At 44.8% G+C, this 20417-nt stretch overlaps 1 protein-coding gene across 1 annotated transcript in view; it reads left to right on the top strand.

Moving 5' to 3' along the window:
- Positions 1–3226: 3226 nt before the first annotated feature.
- Positions 3227–20417, top strand: part of LOC135523783 (voltage-dependent T-type calcium channel subunit alpha-1G-like) — a 186946-nt gene continuing 169755 nt past the window's right edge. The window contains 2 exon segments of the mRNA XM_064950686.1: positions 3227–3333; positions 8427–8560. Of these exon segments, the coding sequence (XP_064806758.1) occupies positions 3241–3333; positions 8427–8560 (227 nt within the window). The 5' untranslated portion in view covers positions 3227–3240.

Here is a 20417-nt window from a genome sequence, read left to right as displayed (position 1 = left end):
GTGCATCTTGTGGTGGGGGCAATAAAAGGCCAATCTAAAATGTGCAGTTTTGTCACATGACACAATGCCACAGATGCCTTAAGTTTTGAGGGAGAGTGCAATAATCATGCTGACTGCAGGAATGTCCACCAGAGCTAATGCCAGAGAATTGAATGATCATTTCTCTACCATAAGCCACCTCCAAGGTCGTTTTCGAGAATTTGGCCTCCAGCCGGCCTCACAACCGCAGACCACATGTAACCACGACAGCCCAGGGCCTCCACATGCGGCTTCTTCACCTGTGGGATCGTCTGAGATCAGACACCCAGACAGCTGATGAGACTGAGGAGTATTTCTCTCTGTAATAAAACCCTTTTTTCAGACATGTTGTGCCTGGCTCCCCAGTGTGTGGGCCTATGCCCTGCCCTCGCCCACTCATGGCTGCTCCTCTGTCTAGTCATGTGAAATCCATAGATCAGGGTCTAATGAATTTGTTTAAATTGACCGATTTCCTTATATGAACTGTAGCTCAATAAAACCGTTGAAATTGTTGCATGTTGCGTTTTATATTTTTTGTTCAGTATATGTGGATGATTTATATAAAGCCCGGCACAGTTAGGCTGTTGATTATACACCTAATTAATTAAGGATTTCCTCCTCATTTTCTTAGACGATTAAGGCAAGGGCTATTTTCACGTCTCCTAACTCCGCTGCTGCCTCCGCCACATTATTCTCAACACCAATATGCTGGGAAATGTTGCTATTATGCACATAGCAACATGGTCTAGGAAGAGGCGCCAATTCAACAGCACACTGGTATTTCAGAACCGTGGACAGCGACCGCTATCCATTTGTTATAAAATAGTCTAATTGCTATCAGTGTTGGACCACTGTTCTTATGTAATATAACCATATACATTTCCAGTAGCACATGTCTTACTATGTACACTCATGACCCACTATTATACACACCAGCTACCACAGCAAATGAAAACCCTGCAACACTACCAAAACGATGCAGTCACTTGTCGAATGCTTGGCCAGATATAAGTTCGTCCCAAATATATGGAAACTGTCATGGTCAAAACATATTGATGCAACGGTAGCTAAGATGGGGGGAGAAGTCTGTCCTGGAAAAGCACTGCTCTGTTTTCTTGACATCACAATCAATAGAACAAGTCCTACAGGCCTTAGTTTTATCACGCCTGGACTACTGGCCTGGACTACTGGCATGGTCAAGGCAGCTGGCTCTTCAATGTACGCGGAGGGCTAATATCAATAAACATGAATGTCAATCTCTCCTGGCTCAAAGTAGAGGAGAGAGGGACTACAACCACTACTAGTCTTTGTGAGATGTATTGACCTGTTGAAAGCTCCGAGTTGTCGGTTCAAACACCTAACACACAGCTCAGACACCGTTACCCCACGAGACAGGTCACCAGAGGTCCCTTCACAAGTCCCTAACACACAGCTCAGACACCGTCTCCCCACGAGACAGGTCACCAGAGGTCCCTTCACAAGTCCCTAACACACAGCTCAGACACCGTTACCCCACAAGACGGGTCACCAGAGGTCCCTTCACAAGTCCCTAACACACAGCTCAGACACCGTTACCTCACGGGACAGGTCACCAGAGGTCCCTTCACAAGTCCCTAACACACAGCTCAGACACCGTTACATACCCCACGAGACATGTCACCAGAGGTCCCTTCACAAGTCCCTAACACACAGCTCAGACACCGTTACCCCACGAGACAGGTCACCAGAGGTCCCTTCACAAGTCCCTAACACACAGCTCAGACACTGTGACATACCCCAGGAGACATGTCACCAGAGGTCCCTTCACAAGTCCCTAACACAGAGCTCAGACACCGTTACCCCACGAGACATGTCACCAGAGGTCCCTTCACAAGTCCCTAACACACAGCTCAGACACCATGACATTCCCATGAGACATGTCACCAGAGGTCCCTTCACAAGTCCCTAACACACAGCTCAGACACCGTGACATACCCCCACGAGACATGTCACCAGAGGTCCCTTGACAAGTCCCTAACACACAGCTCAGACACCGTGACATACTCCACGAGACATGTCACCAGAGGTCCCTTCACAAGTCCCTAACACACAGCTCAGACACCGTTACATACCCCACGAGACATGTCACCAGAGGTCCCTTCACAAGTCCCTAACACACAGCTCAGATACCGTTACATACCCCACGAGACATGTCACCAGAGGTCCCTTCACAAGTCCCAAACACACAGCTCAGACACCGTGACATACCCCACGAGACAGGTCACCAGAGGTCCCTTCACAAGTCCCTAACACACAGCTCAGACACCGTGACATACCCCACGAGACATGTCACCAGAGGTCCCTTCACAAGTTCCTAACACACAGCTCAGACACCGTTACATAACCCCACGAGACAGGTCACCAGAGGTCCCTTCACAAGTCCCTAACACACAGCTCAGACACCGTGACATACCCCACGAGACATGTCACCAGAGGTCCCTTCACAAGTCCCTAACACACAGCTCAGACACCGTTACATAACCCCACGAGACAGGTCACCAGAGGTCCCTTCACAAGTCCCTAACACACAGCTCAGACACCGTTACATACCCCACGAGACATGTCACCAGAGGTCCCTTCACAAGTCCCTAACACACAGCTCAGACACCGTGACATACCCCACGAGACATGTCACCAGAGGTCCCTTCACAAGTCCCTAAGTCCAATTCAGAGTCTGTGAAATGCACAGTACTACATAGAGCCATGACTACATGGAACTCTTCAACATCAAGTAACTCAAGCAAGCAGTTAAATCAGATTTAAAAAATAATCAGATAAAACATCACCTCGCGGCACAACGCGGACGAACACATGCATACGCACACACTCTAACACATGCACTCAACACACACACCCACAGTGTAATATTGTATTATTGTAGTATTGCACATTTTAAATTGTACTGTTAATTGTAATGTTATAATGTATTGTATTATTTTGTTTATGATATAGGCTGTTATTTTGTTGTGATGTAATTATTTTTTTCCTGTTTGGACTCCAGGAAGTGTAGCTGCTGCCTTGACAGGAGCTAATGGGGATCCTAATGAATGCAAAGTACAAAATGCAAACTCTAATTTCTGTGTCTTTTGTATTTTATGGAAGGCGTGTATGTGTGTATGATTCTAGCACCTCTCCACTGTGTTCCTTAACTCCCTATCCTCTACGTGGTTTGAACGAGCCTCCATGCTGGTTATCTTGTTGAACTGCGTCACCCTGGGGATGTTCCAACCCTGTGAGGACCATGACTGTGAGTCGGAACGATGCAAGATCCTGGAGGTATGTTCTTCATCTCTCTTTTTACCCCTCCATCGCTCCCTATCTCTGTCTGGTTTGTCTTTCGGTCTCTCTCTGTCTCCCTCTATCTCTATCTCTCGCTTTCTTTCTTTCTCCCTCTCTTCATCTCTCTGATGTCAGACAGTGAGGTGTGTGCTATCACTGCAGATACATGTGCAGCCTAGAGATTCAACGCACTTTCATTCATTACATGTTCTCTCCATCCATCGCTCTCTTTCTGTTTCCCTTCTTCTTCGTCTCTCCCTCTGTCTCTCTCTCTCGCTCACTCTTTCTTCATCTCTCTGTTATGAGACAGTGAGCAACATGTTATCACCCTTCACTGAGACACAACATTCTCCCCTCCCCTCATGGCCTCCTGAGCCTAGTCGAGTTCTCTGAGTACTTGTGTGCCCTTTCATGTGTCTTTCTGTGTGTGTGTGTGTGTGTGTGTGTTTACATTAATAATGCTGAGTGAACTTAAAGAGAACACTAATGATCAGACTGAGCTGTTGGAGAACAACATATTTAACTCCTACTCTGAGGTGTCCATTAGATGGACTGGCTACTAGCCTTACACTGCTGTTGGGCACACCTCCAGTTATGATCTTACTCGGAGTGTTTTCTCAGTAATACTTACAAACTGGTTAGTTCCGCCTCAATTTCCCCTTTAATTTATCATTAAGAGTTTTGGGAAAACGTATGGCTTATGAGTAGTTAAAATAAGAATTGTGAGTCTGTGTGATTGAAACAAAAAGAAAGTGTGTGTGTGTGTGTGTGTGTGTGTCTGGTTGAAATAACATAGATAACAACATTCCAACTGAATATTCTTCGTATGAAAATATAGCCACTATGTATGCTAATTCTGCCTGTCAGAGCTCTGAATGAGATTATCGCAGGGTTCAAATACTGTCAGCTAGCATCTGTAGCCGAGACACACACACGCACGCACACACACGCACACACACACATGTCTCCTCCTGATACACACGCACACGCACACTCACACACACATGCAGGAGTATCTCAAGTAAGTCAAACCCGGGAACAACGCAAGACTATTACAAGGCTCATCTGCAGGTGACAATAGACTAACACATATAAAATATAAACTGCAGCTTGGATACACACACACACACACACACACACACACACACACACACGCAGGAGTATCTCTCCAAGTCAAACCCGGGAACAACGCAAGACTATTACAAGGCCTGTGACAATAGACTAACACATATAAAATATAAAACTGCAGCTTGGATACCCACACACACACACACACCTTCTTTAGACACACAGCAGAAGACCTTGATTTGCTTCTCTTTCCTCTCCCATACACGTGTCTGAGTGTGTGTGAAGCTTTGGTGTGTGTGTGTGTCTCCTCCCATCTCCTCCTGATGCAGAGATAGAGGCTTCTCTATCGCTCCTTGCCTGGGGTTCCTCAAAACACTCGCAATCACACACACACTCTGCAGTTCCCAGAAACTCTTCCTCTGCTATAGTAACATGGAATCAGGACAAATGTCACTAGTTCCATGTCGGAATGTGGCTCAATGCTCAATGCACTCCCACCTCCCCATTTCTGCCTGCAAAACCACTCAATCATTCCAACACACGTTCTACCTCCGGCATAGAGAGTGTGTGCACTGCACAGTATCTCGCAAGGTGCATATCTGTGTGGGTTGACTTGCATAGGCAGTGGTTTGTCTGTGTGTGTGTGTGTGTCAGTCCTCTCTCTGATTTGTATATTGAATACTGCACCAAAGGCAGCATTGCTGGAGGGGAAAGAGAGGGAGAGGAAAGAGAGGGAGTAGAGGTTAATCAGAGAAGCATTCTGAATGGGGTTCCAGTTTCATTCCTGCCCAGAGGGAGAGTATCTGTGGCTCCCTAAAGGATCCCGGGAAAAGGATGGGATTGGCCTTTTGAACTTTCTATCGACTGTATTTTGCTCTCTCTCTCTCTCTCTCTCTCTCGCTCTCTCTTGCACTCTCTCTCGCACTCTCTCTCACTCTCTCGCTCTCTCTATCCCCACCCTTCTGATATCAATATATTAACAGAGCTGAACGGATTTACAGATAATCATCATTGTCTGAACCCCAGGGTCAAATGTTATAGTCAAGGCAGGTCAGGAATCAGCTGCTTTAATAAACCAGTATCATTATCATTGAGGCTTCTATGGCCAGTTGAATACATGGCTCAGTGGTATAGTCCAGATAGACAGGGCTAGGAGACTACAGTATAGTCATCCATAGTACAGGCCACTCGGAGAGCGAGAGAAAGAAAGAGGATGTGTGTGCGCATGTGTCACACGCACACACGGCAGTTCCCACGGCATGATGCCATTGTTTAGGTCCAGAGCTCTACACACAAGTGTGACGAAGCACCAAAGAGACAGCAACGCAGACGCTGTGCACTGCCGCACTATGCCTTTAAAAGAGAGATACTGCAGACATAACCAGAGTAATAAGACAGAAATAAGAGCTACTGCAGACATAACCAGAGTAATAAGACATAAATAGCATCTACGGTGGACATAATCAGAGTAATAAGACAGAAATAACATCTAGTGCAGACATAAGAGTAATAAGACAGAAATAACAGCTACTGCAGACATAACCAGAGTAATAAGACAGAAATAACAGCTACTGCAGACATAACCAGAGTAATAAGACAGAAATAGCATCTACTGCGGACATAATCAGAGTAATAAGACAGAAATAACATCTAGTGCAGACATAACCAGAGTAATAAGACAGAAATAACAGCTACTGCAGACATAACCAGAGTAATAAGACAGAAATAACAGCTACTGCAGACATAATCAGAGTAATAAGACAGAAATAACATCTACTGCGGACATAACCAGAGTAATAAGACAGAAATAACATCTAGTGCAGACATAACCAGAGTAATAAGACAGAAATAACATCTAGTGCAGACATAACCAGAGTAACAAGACAGAAATAACAGCTACTGCAGACATAAGAGTAACAAGACAGAAATAACAGCTACTGCAGACATAAGAGTAATAAGACAGAAATAACATCTAGTGCAGACATAACCAGAGTAATAAGACAGAAATAACATCTAGTGCAGACATAACCAGAGTAATAAGACATAAATAACATCTACTGCAGACATAACCAGAGTAATAAGACAGAAATAACAGCTACTGCAGACATAATCAGAGTAATAAGACAGAAATAACATCTACTGCAGACATAACCAGAGTAATAAGACAGAAATAACATCTACTGCAGACATAACCAGAGTAATAAGACAGAAATAACATCTACTGCAGACATAACCAGAGTAATAAGACATAAATAACATCTACTGCAGACATAATCAGAGTAATAAGACAGAAATAAGTGATGGAATAATATATGTGTATAGATATAGATATGGAAGAATGATTTAATAAGGGAGGAGAGAGAGAAAAAAATAGGAGATAAATTGAGGTAGATTCTAAGAGAGAGAGAGAAACAGAGAGAGAAAGAGCAAGACAAGTGAAGGAGAGATAAAGAGAAGGGGAGCGGGTGAGCATTGAAGCGTTGCGCACAGGCCACTGGTGTCTCCGCTCTGGGAGCCAGCTGTGTGTGTGTGTGTGTGTGTGTGTGTGTGTGTGTGTGTGTGTGTGTGTGTGTGTGTGTGTGTGTTAGACTCCTTCTCCATGCTTCGTTGAATCCTGCTCTCGCTTTCTGACACAAACACAAACACGCACGTACACACACGCACGCACGTACACACACACACACACACACACACACACACACACACACACACACACACACACACACACACACACACACACACACAGGTTCTCTCACATTGGGAAATCCCAGCTATGTGCCTCTTGGTTCTACCTGCCTAGAACTGTACTCCCCTCTGAGCAGTGTGTGTGTGTGTTTCTCTCTCTGCATGTGAACAGGGGGTTAGGGAAGGGGATTGCATGGCTCATCACTCACAGATACCGTGAGCTTCTCTCTGCTCTATTCTCTACAGGCTTCATCTCCAGTACACTATATCTCTATTTACATTCCAGCCCTATAGACACATGTGTTTGTGTATCCAGGGTGTTTAAAGTCAAATGGATTCCATCTGGCTAGAACTCTCACATGTGTGTGTGCGTGTGCGAGTGTGTGTGTGAGAGACGCACACGCACACACACATACACACACAAAAACACACACTCCTCATGTCATTGGGAGGCTTCGCATTACTTAATAATGTGATTCTCCTCAGTCTAAACTCAGCAAAAGGCTTTGCATATTTTATGAGATAAACAAATTCCAGGGATGTTAATCCAGGGATGTGCTCTACTGTTTACTCTGAAAATGATTCAGATTACACTCTAATCACAAGGATGCAGAAATAAGGAGGGTGGTTTATTCAACCCCAAAGTAGATGAGATGACTGTACCTGTCTGTGTGTGCTCACATGTGCGATGAGTCAGCACCTCTCTCCTCTCCATTTCCCACTGGGCAAAATGGGTGGAATCAATGTTGTTTCCACGTCATTTCAACCCAAACATTTAGTGCAATGACATTGAATCAACGGGGAAACTGATTGGATTAGAAAAAAAGTAACCAACATGAGGGAATTTCCCCCCAAAATATTCACGGAACTTTTAACCTAAATCCAATGACACGGTGCCATTTTTTGTTGCTTTCACGTTGAATGCAAATGTAAAAGCAAAACTACGCGTTGAACAAACGTCTGTGCCCAGTGGGGTCTGTCTTGTGCTTCTGTTGCCATGCAACTTCGCAGAGGGAAAGAATGTCACTGTATCTGCAATAAGAGGTTTATTTGAGAAGCCTTTTATTTACCAGTTCATGTTGTGAGGAGTCGTGTAGCCCTGGGCGTCTACCTCTGTGACCAACACAGTCCGGCCACTATCATAGCATAACCTTACTCTCTCTCCCCATGTCTCACGCTGTCTCCTTTTACCCTTCTCTATCCATCCCCTGCCCCCCCCCCCCAACCCACTTATACGGTACACACTCATCCATACACTAACCCCTGTCTCTCTGGAGTTTCCTTTCATGTCTATTTCTCTTTCTTCATATTCGTGTGTTCTTCCCCCCTCTCCCTAGGACTTTGATGACTTTATCTTTGCGTTCTTTGCGGTGGAGATGGTCATCAAGATGGTGGCGCTGGGCATCTTTGGCAAGAAGTGTTATCTAGGAGACACCTGGAACAGGCTCGACTTCTTTATCGTACTGGCCGGGTGAGTCACGCACACGCACGCCGCCCGCCCACCCTGGCTAGAGGGCGTCCCCAGCCAAAATCATGCGCTGTGAATCATGACAACCACATAGAGAGAGAACCTACATATTCTGTCTGGGCATCACGGCACTTTGTGTGTGTGTGTGTGTGTGTGTGTGTGTGTGTACGTGTGTGTGTATGTGTATGTGTATGTGTACGTGTGTGTACGTGTGTGTGTGTGTGTGCATCCCTTTGTTTCACATTGTTGCAGTGTCTGCAAAAAACGCCAACCCCCTTCTCCCTCATGAGAACACACAGCCAAACTGAGACAATAGTAACCAAGGTAACGGGTGGTCGGGTACACACTTCCTGGCAACGGTTGCTAGTTTTGTTTAGGAGTGTTCTGATGAAGTGTCTGTTTCTGAAAAGGAAAATAATTTCTGCCAAAGAGCATTTCTCAGCACCCTGGCACTTTCTCTTCATAATCATTCCTCGTGTGTGTGTGTGTGTGTGTGTGTGTGTGTGTGTGTGTGTGTGTGTGTGTGTGTGTGTGTGTGTGTGTGTGTGTGTGTGTGTGTGTGTAGTGCGTATGTTAGCAGGCTTGAGCATGAAGTGCAAACGTCAGCTTGATTTCACTCGGCGTTTGATAAAGATCAGAGAAAGCTAGTCCCATTCGCCTGCACTGATTTGAGTCTCCTATTACTGAGCTTCTCTTGAATGATTTCCTTTGGCGTCACAGTCTGTGTAGGCCACTGATGTGTTTGAATTCATATTACAAGGTGGGATAGGGGGTGGTGAAGTTAGTGCAGGGTGAAGGTTCAACAAGGGGATTGGGACTAAAGGGCTGACGGGTGAGGAGAGAGAAGAAAGGGAGTGAAAGTAGAGAAGAGGATGGAGGAGGTTAGAAAAAGAGAGGGATGCCAGTTAAATGCAGTTAAGTGCAGGGTGACAGGGAACTGGAGGGAGGCCAGCGCTCTCTGCCTTCCTCATCCCTTCTTTCCTCCCCTCCTCAGATGAGTTTTGGAGGATCACCAGTCAATAGTGCAGTGATTCTCAGGTTCCTTGGACAGAGGGACAGTTCCGCACATCGATCTGTCAGCGCACCGGGAGTATAGAGGGAGGTACCATTGGTACTGTAGATACTGAGGATGGAAAAAAGGGCAAGACCTGAGGAGGGAGAAAGAGAGAGCAGGAGATTAGGGGGCAGAGAGGCCATTTAGAAGGCAATCATTGTGACCACGATATCAACATTACACATTAAAAACAAATGGTTCTATTTAGTGCTATGGTGCTATAACCCTTTTTTTTTGAAGGTTCTAAATGGAACTCGAATGGTGCTATAAAGAACCATGCCCTAAGGTTTTATAAAGAACCATTAATAAAAGGCCCAAAAAGGGTTCTGCTGTGCTTACAACCCTTTTTGGGTTTCAGGAATCAAGGTAAGACCCAGATGCAGACACATAGAATTGACAATGGTTTAATATTCCAACAGGCGGCAGGCAATAGACAGGTCAAGGCAGGCAGAGGTCAGTAAACCAGAGGTGGGGCAACGCTACCGGACGGCAGGCAGGCTCAGGGGCAGGCAGAGTGGTCTGGCAGCAGGGCTCAGAGTCAGGACAGGCAAGGGTCAAAACCAGGAGGGCCAGAAAAAGGGAGACGGGAAAAGCAGGAGCTGAGAACCAAAACGTTGGTTGACTTGACAAACGAGACGAACTGGCAACGGACAAACAGAGAACACAGGTATAAATACACATGGGATAATGGGGAAGGGTGGGCAACACCTTGAGGGAGGTGGAGACAATCACAAGGACAGGTGAAATAGATCAGGGTGTGACATTGGGGCGATATAGGACGCTTTATATGGTTCTTTATGAACCTTTATGGTGAATGGTTCTATCAATAACTTTTCTCAATGTTTTGTATCATGGTTTAATAACCGTGTTTACTAACACGTTGAATCAGCTGTGCTATCTGTGGAACCCCTGGGGGCCCCCTGAGGAGAGACTTGAGAACGACTGACTTACTTAGTCACATTAACACAAGGCCATACATGAGTCTGTCACAAGATACCGTTTCCTGGCCATAGTCATATATAACATGTAATAGCATAACACAACAGATTAGTTCAACTGGAATGACTCTCACTTACAGATGCACAAAAGAGCTCTGCCCAAACAACGCCCTAAGATATTATGATGAGCCACCAACCCTACATTTTAATTATCACTAAAAGTGGAAATTACCATGTATTTTTTTCAACTGCACGAACCAAAAGGGTTCTTGGGTCAGTATGGTTCCACATAGAACCATCACCCTTCCCAAAGAACCGTTGAGGAACCCAACTGTACACCCTCCACTATACATACACCACAAGAAGTAGTCATATGGCCAAGGTTTCTGGAAGGCGAAGAATACACAGACTCAATGATCACACACTCCCATTACTTTCCTTGAAGGTTTCCTTGGACGGTTTCCTTGACACTTACCGTGATCATTGACCTCCTACCATCAATACAATCACAGAGCTGCAGAGAGAGGGAGAGAGACAGGAAGTGACAGTCTGTCTCTTTATCTATGTCTCTTTCTCTCTGCCTCTGTCTCTTTCACTCTCTCTTCCTCCCTGCCCTTTCTTCTCCTTGATTTAGTAATGCCTCCTCGGACTGATTCCAGACCTGTTTGGGGACAGAGGAGAGGTTACAGATCGAGAGCGAGACGGGGAGGAAGGGAAGGAATGGAGAGATAGAGAGAGAGAGAGAGACTTATGTTCGCTTGAGACAGGGCACAGGCAATCTTAAAGTCCCCATGAACAAATTATATAACAAAATATCTAGGTCCAGTTAAATGACTCTCTCCCTCTGTTGCTCTCCCTTTCTAACCCCCTCTTTCTCTTCCCTCTATCCCCCGCTCCTCCTCCTCACCCCTTTTCTCTTCCTCTCTCTCTTTTTCTCTCTCTCTCTCTCTCTCTCTCTGCCCTTTCCTCCTCACCTATCTCTTTATCTCTATCGTTCTCTCTCAATTCAATTCAATTCAATTCAAGGGGCTTTATTGGCATGGGAAACATATGTTAAAATTGCCAAAGCAAGTGAGGTAGATAGTATACAAAAGTGAAATAAAAAATAAAAGATTTACAGTAAACATTTCACATATAGAAGTTTCAAAACAATAAAGACATTACAAATGTCACATTATATATATATACAGTATATACAGTGTTGCAACGATGTACAAATGGTTAAGGGTACACAAGGGAAAATAAATAAGCATAAATATGGGTTGTATTTACAATGGTGTTTGTTCTTCACCGGTTGCCCTTTCCTTGTGGCAACAGGTCACAAATCTTGATGCTGTGATGGCACACTGTGGAATGTGGATTTGTTTTTGAATTCTTTGTGGATCTGTGTAATATGAGGGAAATATGTATCTCTAATATGGTCATACATTTGGCAGGAGGTTAGGAAGTGCAGCTCAGTTTCCACCTCATTTTGTGGGCAGTGAGCACATAGCCTGTCTTCTTTTGAGAGCCATGTCTGCCTACGGCGGCCTTTCTCAATAGCAAGGCTATGCTCACTGAGTCTGTACATAGTCAAAGCTTTCCTTAAGTTTGGGTCAGTCATAGTGGTCAGGTATTCTGCCACTGTGTACTCTCTGTTTAGGGCCAAATAGCATTCTAGTTTGCTCTGTTTTTTTGTTAATTCTTTCCAATGTGTCAAGTAATTATCTTTATATTTTCTCATTATTTGGTTGGGTCTAATTGTGCTGCTGTCCTGGGGCTCTGTGGGGGTTGTATGTGTTTGTGAACAGAGCCCCAGGACCAGCTTGCCTAGGGGACTCTTCTCCATGTTCATCTCTCTGTAGGTGATGGCTTTGTTATGGAAGGTTTGGGAATCGCTTCCTTTTAGGTGGTTGTAGAATTTAACGGCTCTTTTCTGGATTTTGATAATTAGTGGGTATCGGCCTAATTCTGCTCTGCATGCATTATTTGTTTTTTTACGTTCTACACAAAGGATATTTTTGCAGAATCCTGCATGCGGAGTCTCAATTTGGCGTTTGTCCCATTTTGTGAAGTCTTGGTTGGTCAGCGGACCCCAGACCTCACAACCATAAAGGGCAATGGGCTCTATGACTGATTCAAGTATTTTTTAGCCAGATCCTAATTGGTATGCTGAATTTTATGTACCTTTTGATGGCATAGAATGCCCTTCTTGCCTTGTATCTCAGATCGTTCACAGCTTTGTGGAGGTTACCTGTGGCGCTGATGTTTAGGCCAAGGTATGTATAGTTTTTTGTGTGCTCTAGGGCAATGGTGTCTAGATGGAATTTGTTTTTGTGGTCCTGGCGACTGGACCTTTTGTGGACCATTATTTTTGTCTTACTGAGATTTACTGTCAAGGCCCAGGTCTGACAGAATCTGTGCAGAAGATCTAGGTGCTGCTGTAGGCCCTCCTTAGTTGGTGACAGAAGCACCAGATCATCAGCAAACAGTAGACATTGGACTTCAGATTCTAGTAGGGTGAGGCTGGGTGATGCAGACTTTTCTAGTGCCCGCGCCAGTTCGTTGATATATATATATATATATGTTGAAGAAGCTGCATCCCTGTCTCACCCCACGGCCCTGTGTGAAGAAATGTGTGTTTTTTGCCAATTTTAACCGCACACTTGTTGTTTGTGTACATGGATTTTATAATGTTGTATGTTTTACCCCCTAACACCACTCTCCATCAATTTGTTTAGCAGACCCTCATGCCAAATTGAGTCGAAGGCTTTTTTGAAATCAACAAAGCATGAGACGACTTTGAAATGTTTTGGTTTGTTTGTTTGATTGTCAATTAGGATGTGCAGGGTGAATACGGTAATTTGATAAAAAGCCAATTTGACATTTGCTCAGTACATTGTTTTCATTGAGGAAATGTGCGAGTCTGCTGTTAATGATAATGCAGAGGATTTTCCCAAGGTTACTGTTGACGCATATCCCACGGCAGTTAGTGGGGTCAGATTGGTCTCCACCTTTGTGGATTGGGGTGATCAGTCCTTGGTTCCAAATATTGGGGAAGATGCCAGAGCTAAGAGTGATGTTAAAGAGTTTTAGTATAGCCAACTGGAATTTGTTGTCGGTATATTTGATAATTTCATTAAGGATACCATCAACACCACATGCCTTTTTTGGTTGGAGGGTTTTTATTTTGTCCTGTAGCTCATTCAAGGTAATTGGAAAATCCAGTGGGTTCTGGTAGTCTTTAATAGTTGATTCGAAGATTTGTATTTGATCATGTATATGTTTTTGCTCTTTATTCTTTGTTATAGAGCCAAAAATATTGTAGAAGTGGTTTACCCATACATCTCCATTTTGGATAGATAATTCTTTGTGTTGTTGTTTGTTTAGTGTTTTCTCTCTCTCTCTCTCTGCCCTTTCCACCTCACCTATCTCTATCGCTCTCTCTCTGTCCTTTCCTCCTCACCTATCTCTATCGCTCTTTCTCTCTCTCTGTCCTTTCCTCCTCACCTATCTCTTTATCTCTATCGATCTCTCTTTCTCTCTCTCTGTCCTTTCCACCTCACCTCTCTTTATCTCTATCGATCTCTCTTTCTGTCCTTTCCACCTCACCTATCTCTATCGCTCTTTAACTCTCTCTGTCCTTTCCTCCTCACCTATCTCTTTATCTCTATCATTCTCTCTTTCTCTCTCTGCCCTTTCCTCCTCACCTATCTCTTTATCTCTATCGATCTCTCTCTCTCTCTGTGTCCTTTCCACTTCACCTATCTCTTTATCTCTATCGATCTCTCTCTCTCTCTGTGTCCTTTCCACTTCACCTATCTCTTTATCTCTATCGATCTCTCTTTCTCTCTCTGTCCTTTCCTCCTCACCTATCTCTTTATCTCTATCGCTCTCTCTCTGCCCTTTCCTCCTCACCTATCTCTTTATCTCTATCGCGCTCTCTCTCTCTCTCTCTCTCTCTGTCCTTTCCACCTCACCTATCTATTTATCTCTTTATCTCTATCGCCCTTTCTTTCTCTCTCTGCCCTTTCCTCCTCACCTATCTCTTTCTCTATTGCACTCTCTCTCTTTCTCTCTCTCTGTCCTTTCCACCTCACCTATCTCTTTCTCTATCGCTCTCTCTCTCTCTTTCTGTCCTTTCCACCTCACCTATCTTTTTATCTCTATCGCTCTCTCTCTCTCTGTCCTTTCCACCTCATCTATCTCTTTATCTCTATCGCTCTCTCTTTCTCTCTCTCTGTCCTTTCCACCTCACCTATCTCTATCTCTATCGCTTTCTCTTTCTCACTCGCTGTATCTCTCTTTTTCTCTCTCCAGAAGAGGGTATATAGTGTAGTGTATTTATCTGAGTGAATGTGTTTTCTCCCCCTCTACATGCCCTGCTTGTCCTCATTCACCTGCTGTATCCAGTTCCATTAGCTAGATGATGTCTCCAGACAGCACTGCACAAGTAGGTCAGGATACCCACCATGGAGTAGGAGGGAGGACATGAGGAAGGGAGGGAGGGAGGGAGGCGGAGAGGGCATGGGGAAGGGAGATAGGGAGGAAAGGAGAGATGGAGAGAAGGGTGAGGAAAGAGAGAGAATGAGGAAGGAGCAATTTAATTGATTGAACCTTTATTTAACTAGGCAAGTCAGTTATGAACAAAATCTTATTTACGATAATGACGCTGGGCCAAATGTGCACCACCCTATGGCACTCCCAATTACAGCCGGATGTGACTAGATTCGAACCAAGGACTGTTGTGACGCTTCTTGCACTGAGATGCAGTGCCTTAGACAGCTACGCCACTCGGGAGCAAGAGAGAAGAACATATGAAAAAGCAAAGAGAGGGAGGAGGCAGGCAGAACGGAAGAGTGGGTAGAGATTACGATGAATCAAAAAGGTAAACAATTCATCTGTGCCTCCTTTCTCATCCTCTCCTCTCCCCAACTCTCTCTCTCTCCTCCTTCTCTCTCCTTTCCCTTATTCCCTTTAACAAGCACCTCTCCCCCTTTCTTCCCTCTTCCTCCTTTCTCATCCTCTCCTCTCCCCAACTCTCTCTCTCTTCTCCTTCTCTCCCCCTTTCCCTTATTCCCTTTAAGAAGCGGGCGGCAGCGTAGCCTAGTGGTTAGAGTGTTGGACTAGTAACCGGAAGGTTGCAAGTTCAAACCCCCGAGCCAACAAGGTACAAATCTGTCGTTCTGCCCCTGAACAGGCAGTTAACCCACTGTTCCTAGGCAGTTATTGAAAATAAGAATTTGTTCTTAACTGACTTGCCTGGTTAAATAAAGGTAAATTAAAAAACCTTTCCCCCTTTCTTCCCTCTCACTCTTTGACAAACTCAGATTTACTTTAATCCTGATATATTTTCTGCATAGCTGCAGGTACTCTCTGTGTGTGTGTGTGTGTGTGTGTGTGTGTGTGTGTGTGTGTGTGTGTGTGTGTGTGTGTGTGTGAGAGATGGATGGAGGGAGGGATAGTGAGAGAAAGTGAGATGGAGGGAGGGATAGCGAGAGAGAGTGAGATGGATGGAGGGAGGGAGGGATAGCGAGAGAGAGTGAGATGGAGGGAGGGATAGCGAGATGGAGGGAGGGATAGCGAGAGTGAGATGGAGGGAGGGATAGCTGGAGGGAGGGAGGGATAGTGAGATGGAGGGAGGGATAGCAAGAGAGAGTGAGATGGAGGGAGGGAGGGATAGCGAGAGAGAGTGAGATGGAGGGAGGGATAGCAAGAGAGAGTGAGATGGATGGATGGAGGGAGGGAGGGATAGCTGGAGGGAGGGAGGGAGGGATAGTGAGATGGAGGGAGGGATAGCAAGAGAGAGTGAGATGGAGGAAGGGAGGGATAGCGAGAGAGAGTGAGATGGAGGGAGGGATAGCGAGAGAGAGTGAGACGGAGGGAGGGATAGCGAGAGAGAGTGAGACGGAGGGAGGGATAGCGAGAGAGAGTGAGATGGAGGGAGGGAGAGCGAGAGAGAGTGAGATGGATGGATGGAGGGAGGGAGGGATAGCGAGAGAGAGTGAAATGGATGGATAGAGGGAGGGATAGCGAGAGAGAGTGAGATGGATGGAGGGAGGGAGGGATAGCGAGAGAGAGACTGAAAGGAAAACCCCCTCTCATCTCTCCTGATGCTGCAATATGCTGTGGGGTTGCAGTCTTAACACACACTGCTATCTATTACACACACTCACACACTGATACACACACACAAACACACAGCGCTATCTATCAGTCAGTCACAATTCATTCAGTGCTGGATAACTCCCACTGCAGCTAGCCTGTCAGCGATCCCCCAGAGAGTAGAATTATAACACAAACTGACAAATGTCATCAGAAGAGATGGAGTTAACTGAGTTGGCTGATCCAGTATATAATGACAGATGAGGGGGGGAAGGAGAGAAGATGGAGCATGGAGAGAGAAAGAGAGAACATGGTAGTTTTAGCAGTGGGAAGAAATTATCCTTCACCACTGATGCAGTTAATAACAATATCCTTTCATCCTCTTAATGGATAACATAGGATCTGATCCTACATCTGCTGTTGAAGGCCATTTTTACAATCAGTGGTTTCCTATGGGTGAAATTAAGCAAATTATTGTCTCTAAGCCAATGATGTGTCTGTGTGTTTTATGCCAGCACACTATTGCAAGATAGTATTATTTTATTGTTAACTCTGATTGGGCAAATACACAGGCTAATGGCAACTATAGCCATGATACTATTATAAAGGCATTTTATAGGGAGGGTTGGCACGCACTGTCATTTACTGGTGTAAGGCTGCAGATGTTAGTCTGATGGACAGAGGGGAAAAGATTGGGAGGGAGAGGGAAAGCGAGAGAGAGAGAGAGACTGTGCAGTAGGGAGGAGAGTGAGAAGTAATATGAGGGGCAGAAGCTCTGGGAATCTAGCGAAATCTATTTCATCTCTCTCCTCCACCTCTCCCTCCCTCCCGACCTCCCTTAACCCATCCCTCCCTCCAACTCAACCTCCCACGCTTCCTCCTTTCCTCACATACTCCCCCTCTCACTCCCTCCCTCTCTCCCTCCTGTCCTGGCAGTTAACCTCTACTGCCAGGTGGTACGAGAGAGAGAGAGAGAGAGAGAAAGAGAGAACAAAAGTGAGAGAGAGAGAGAGAGAGTAAACGAGAATGAGAGAGAACGAGAGAGGGAGAGAGCAATAGAAAGTAAAAAAAGGTCGAGCAGCGTTAATTGGAAAGACTGTTGATCTCTATAGAAGGCTACAAATCACATCCTTTTAATTGGAGCAGGTACAGTGTGTCAATATGACCGATACAGATATCACCTCAGGACAATCTACTGGGTATGCCATTGTTTCACGTCCTCCCTCCCTCAGCCTCTATCTCATACTTTACCTATTATAGTGATGTGTATGTCTGTGTTAGTGTGTGTGTGTGTGTGTCTAAGCATCTGTGTTTTTGTGTGTCTGTGTGCATCAGCTTGTGCGTGTGTGTTAGTGTGTAAGTGTGTCTGTGTGTATGTGTGTGTTGATGTGTTAGTGTGTGTGTCTGTGGTGTGTGTGGGTGGGTGTGTGTGTGTGTTAGTGTGTAAGTGTGTCTGTGTGTATGTGTGTGTTGATGTGTTAGTGTGTGTGTCTGTGGTGTGTGTGGGTGGGTGTGTGGGTGTGTGTGTGTGTTAGTGTGTAAGTGTTGATGTGTTAGTGTGTGTGTCTGGTGTGTGTGTGTGTGTGTGTGTACCTTCTGCCAGGCTACTGTTGACTGTCTGTGTGTTGTTGTACAGATGGGAATGTGTGTGTTTACCATTCTTCATGTGCCAGTCTGCTTTTCCATACACACACTGATAAGTGAGGACAAAGCAAGGGCTAGGCTGGCACCACGCCCAGGGAAGGGTGTGTGTTTGTGTGCAGTTTTGTGAATATTAACAACTGTGAGTGATCGTTCCCATACGGGATATGTGTTTGTATATGCGATTTTGTTTTTGTAACGTGTTACGTACGTGTGTGTGTGTGTGTGTGTGTGTTTATGGTCTATATAGCTGTTTTGAATTAGATTAATGTGTGTTTCTGTGTGTGTGTGTGTCAGGATCTGTAGATTCTACTCATGCAAAATCTGCCTCAAGGTTGGGCATTCCCGTCCTCCCGTATCTCTCTCTCCTTTCTTCTCTCCCTCTAGCAACCTTGGCACAACCCTGGGTCAGAGAACACATTCAAACTTCTTTTCCATTTCTCTCCATCATTTGATCACACGTTGTTTCTTCCATTCTCCTACCCGTCACACTGGCAGCCACATCTGGTTCTTATGCAGCGTAGTTACGAGCTAACGCTAATGATAGATAAGGCTATGTCTTCCCTAGGACCGACAGTACAGTGTATGGTACCTCTCCAGTCCCGTTGTGTAATTGTTCTGATGAAGGCCTTTGATGGCCCAGATGTTCATCTTTTAACTTGAATAAGCCCTAAATGAGTTTTTAATTGGTGAATGAGCGCTGCACCGTTTCCTTTTCAATTATTATCAAGGTGTAGAATAACAGTGTCACGTTCTGACCTTAGTTCCTTTGTTTTGTCTTTGTTTTAGTTTGGTCAGGGTGTGAGTTGGGGCGGGCAGTCTGTTTGTTTTTCTATGTTGGTTGTGTTCGGCCTGGTATGGTACTCAATCAGAGGCAGGTGTCGTTAGTTGTCTCTGATTGAGAATCATACTTAGGTAGCCTTTTTCCACCTGGGTTTCGTGGGTGTTTATTTTCTGTATAGTGTGTGTTGTCACCTTACAGAACTGTTTCGGTTTCGTTGATTCACATTTATTATTTTGTACCAGTGTTTAGTTGTGTTTTTGAATAAATCAACACTTACCACGTTGCGTTTTGGTCCGATCCTTACTCCTCCTTGTAACGCTCAATGAGTGAGTGTGTGTGGAGTCAGGCGCAGAGAGCAAAGGATGCGGGGAAAAAACATGCTTTAATGTCCAAAATCAAAAGATCAAAATAGTATTTACCCAACACAGGCGTAGCTATAAAACAAATAGGACCCTTATGGTAAAATACTAGGACAGCGTAAAACCCAACACAAACTACTAACACCTCTCACAATACAGTAGAACAAGCCCGCACAAACAGAAGCGGGCTAAACCAACTTAAATAACCCCACCCTAACAACCAAACAAGGAACAGGTGAAACCAATTAGACAAAAACAAACGAACACAGAAAAAAGGATCGGTGGCAGCCAGTAGACCGGCGTCACCGAGCGCCACCTGAACCAGAAGGGGAGCCACATCGGTAATATTCGTGACACTCCTCAAACGAAGAGGATGATATTTGTTACAAACATTGACATGCCTCCTAATAGGCCTTTCCCAACAATGCAGAGGGAAAAAGTGAGAAATAATAGAAGAATGATACACAACGAGTAACGGTAACTTGGCTATATTCAGTACACATGTACCAGTACCGAGCTTGTGATAGGCTAATAACAAAGTATTGAGATAAACTTTTGTAATTGACCAAATACTTATTTTCCACCATAATTTGCAAATAAATTCATAAAAAATCCTACAATGTGATTTTCTGGATTTTTTTTCTAATTTTGTCTGTCATAGTTGAAGTGTACCTATGATGAAAATTACAGGCCTCTCTCATCTTTTTAAGTGGGAGAACTTGCACAATTGGTGGCTGACTAAATACTTTTTTGCCCCACTGTACCTGTGGATGTATTTCAAGGCCTACCTTCAAACTCAGTGCCTCTTTGCTTGACATCATGGGAAAATCAAAATAAATCATCAAAGACCTCAGAAAAAAGATTGTAAACCTACACAAGTCTAGTTCATCCTTGGGAACAATTTCCAAATGCATGAAGGTACCTTGTTCATCTGTACAAACAATAGTACACAAGTATAAACACCATGGGACCACGCAGCTGTCATTCCGCTCAGGAATTC

The sequence above is a fragment of the Oncorhynchus masou genome, chromosome 31 (genome assembly GCF_036934945.1).
Source record: "Oncorhynchus masou masou isolate Uvic2021 chromosome 31, UVic_Omas_1.1, whole genome shotgun sequence".
In the NCBI taxonomy this organism is placed as follows: Eukaryota; Metazoa; Chordata; class Actinopteri; order Salmoniformes; family Salmonidae; genus Oncorhynchus; species Oncorhynchus masou.
This window is presented reverse-complemented; position numbering and strand designations above follow the sequence as displayed.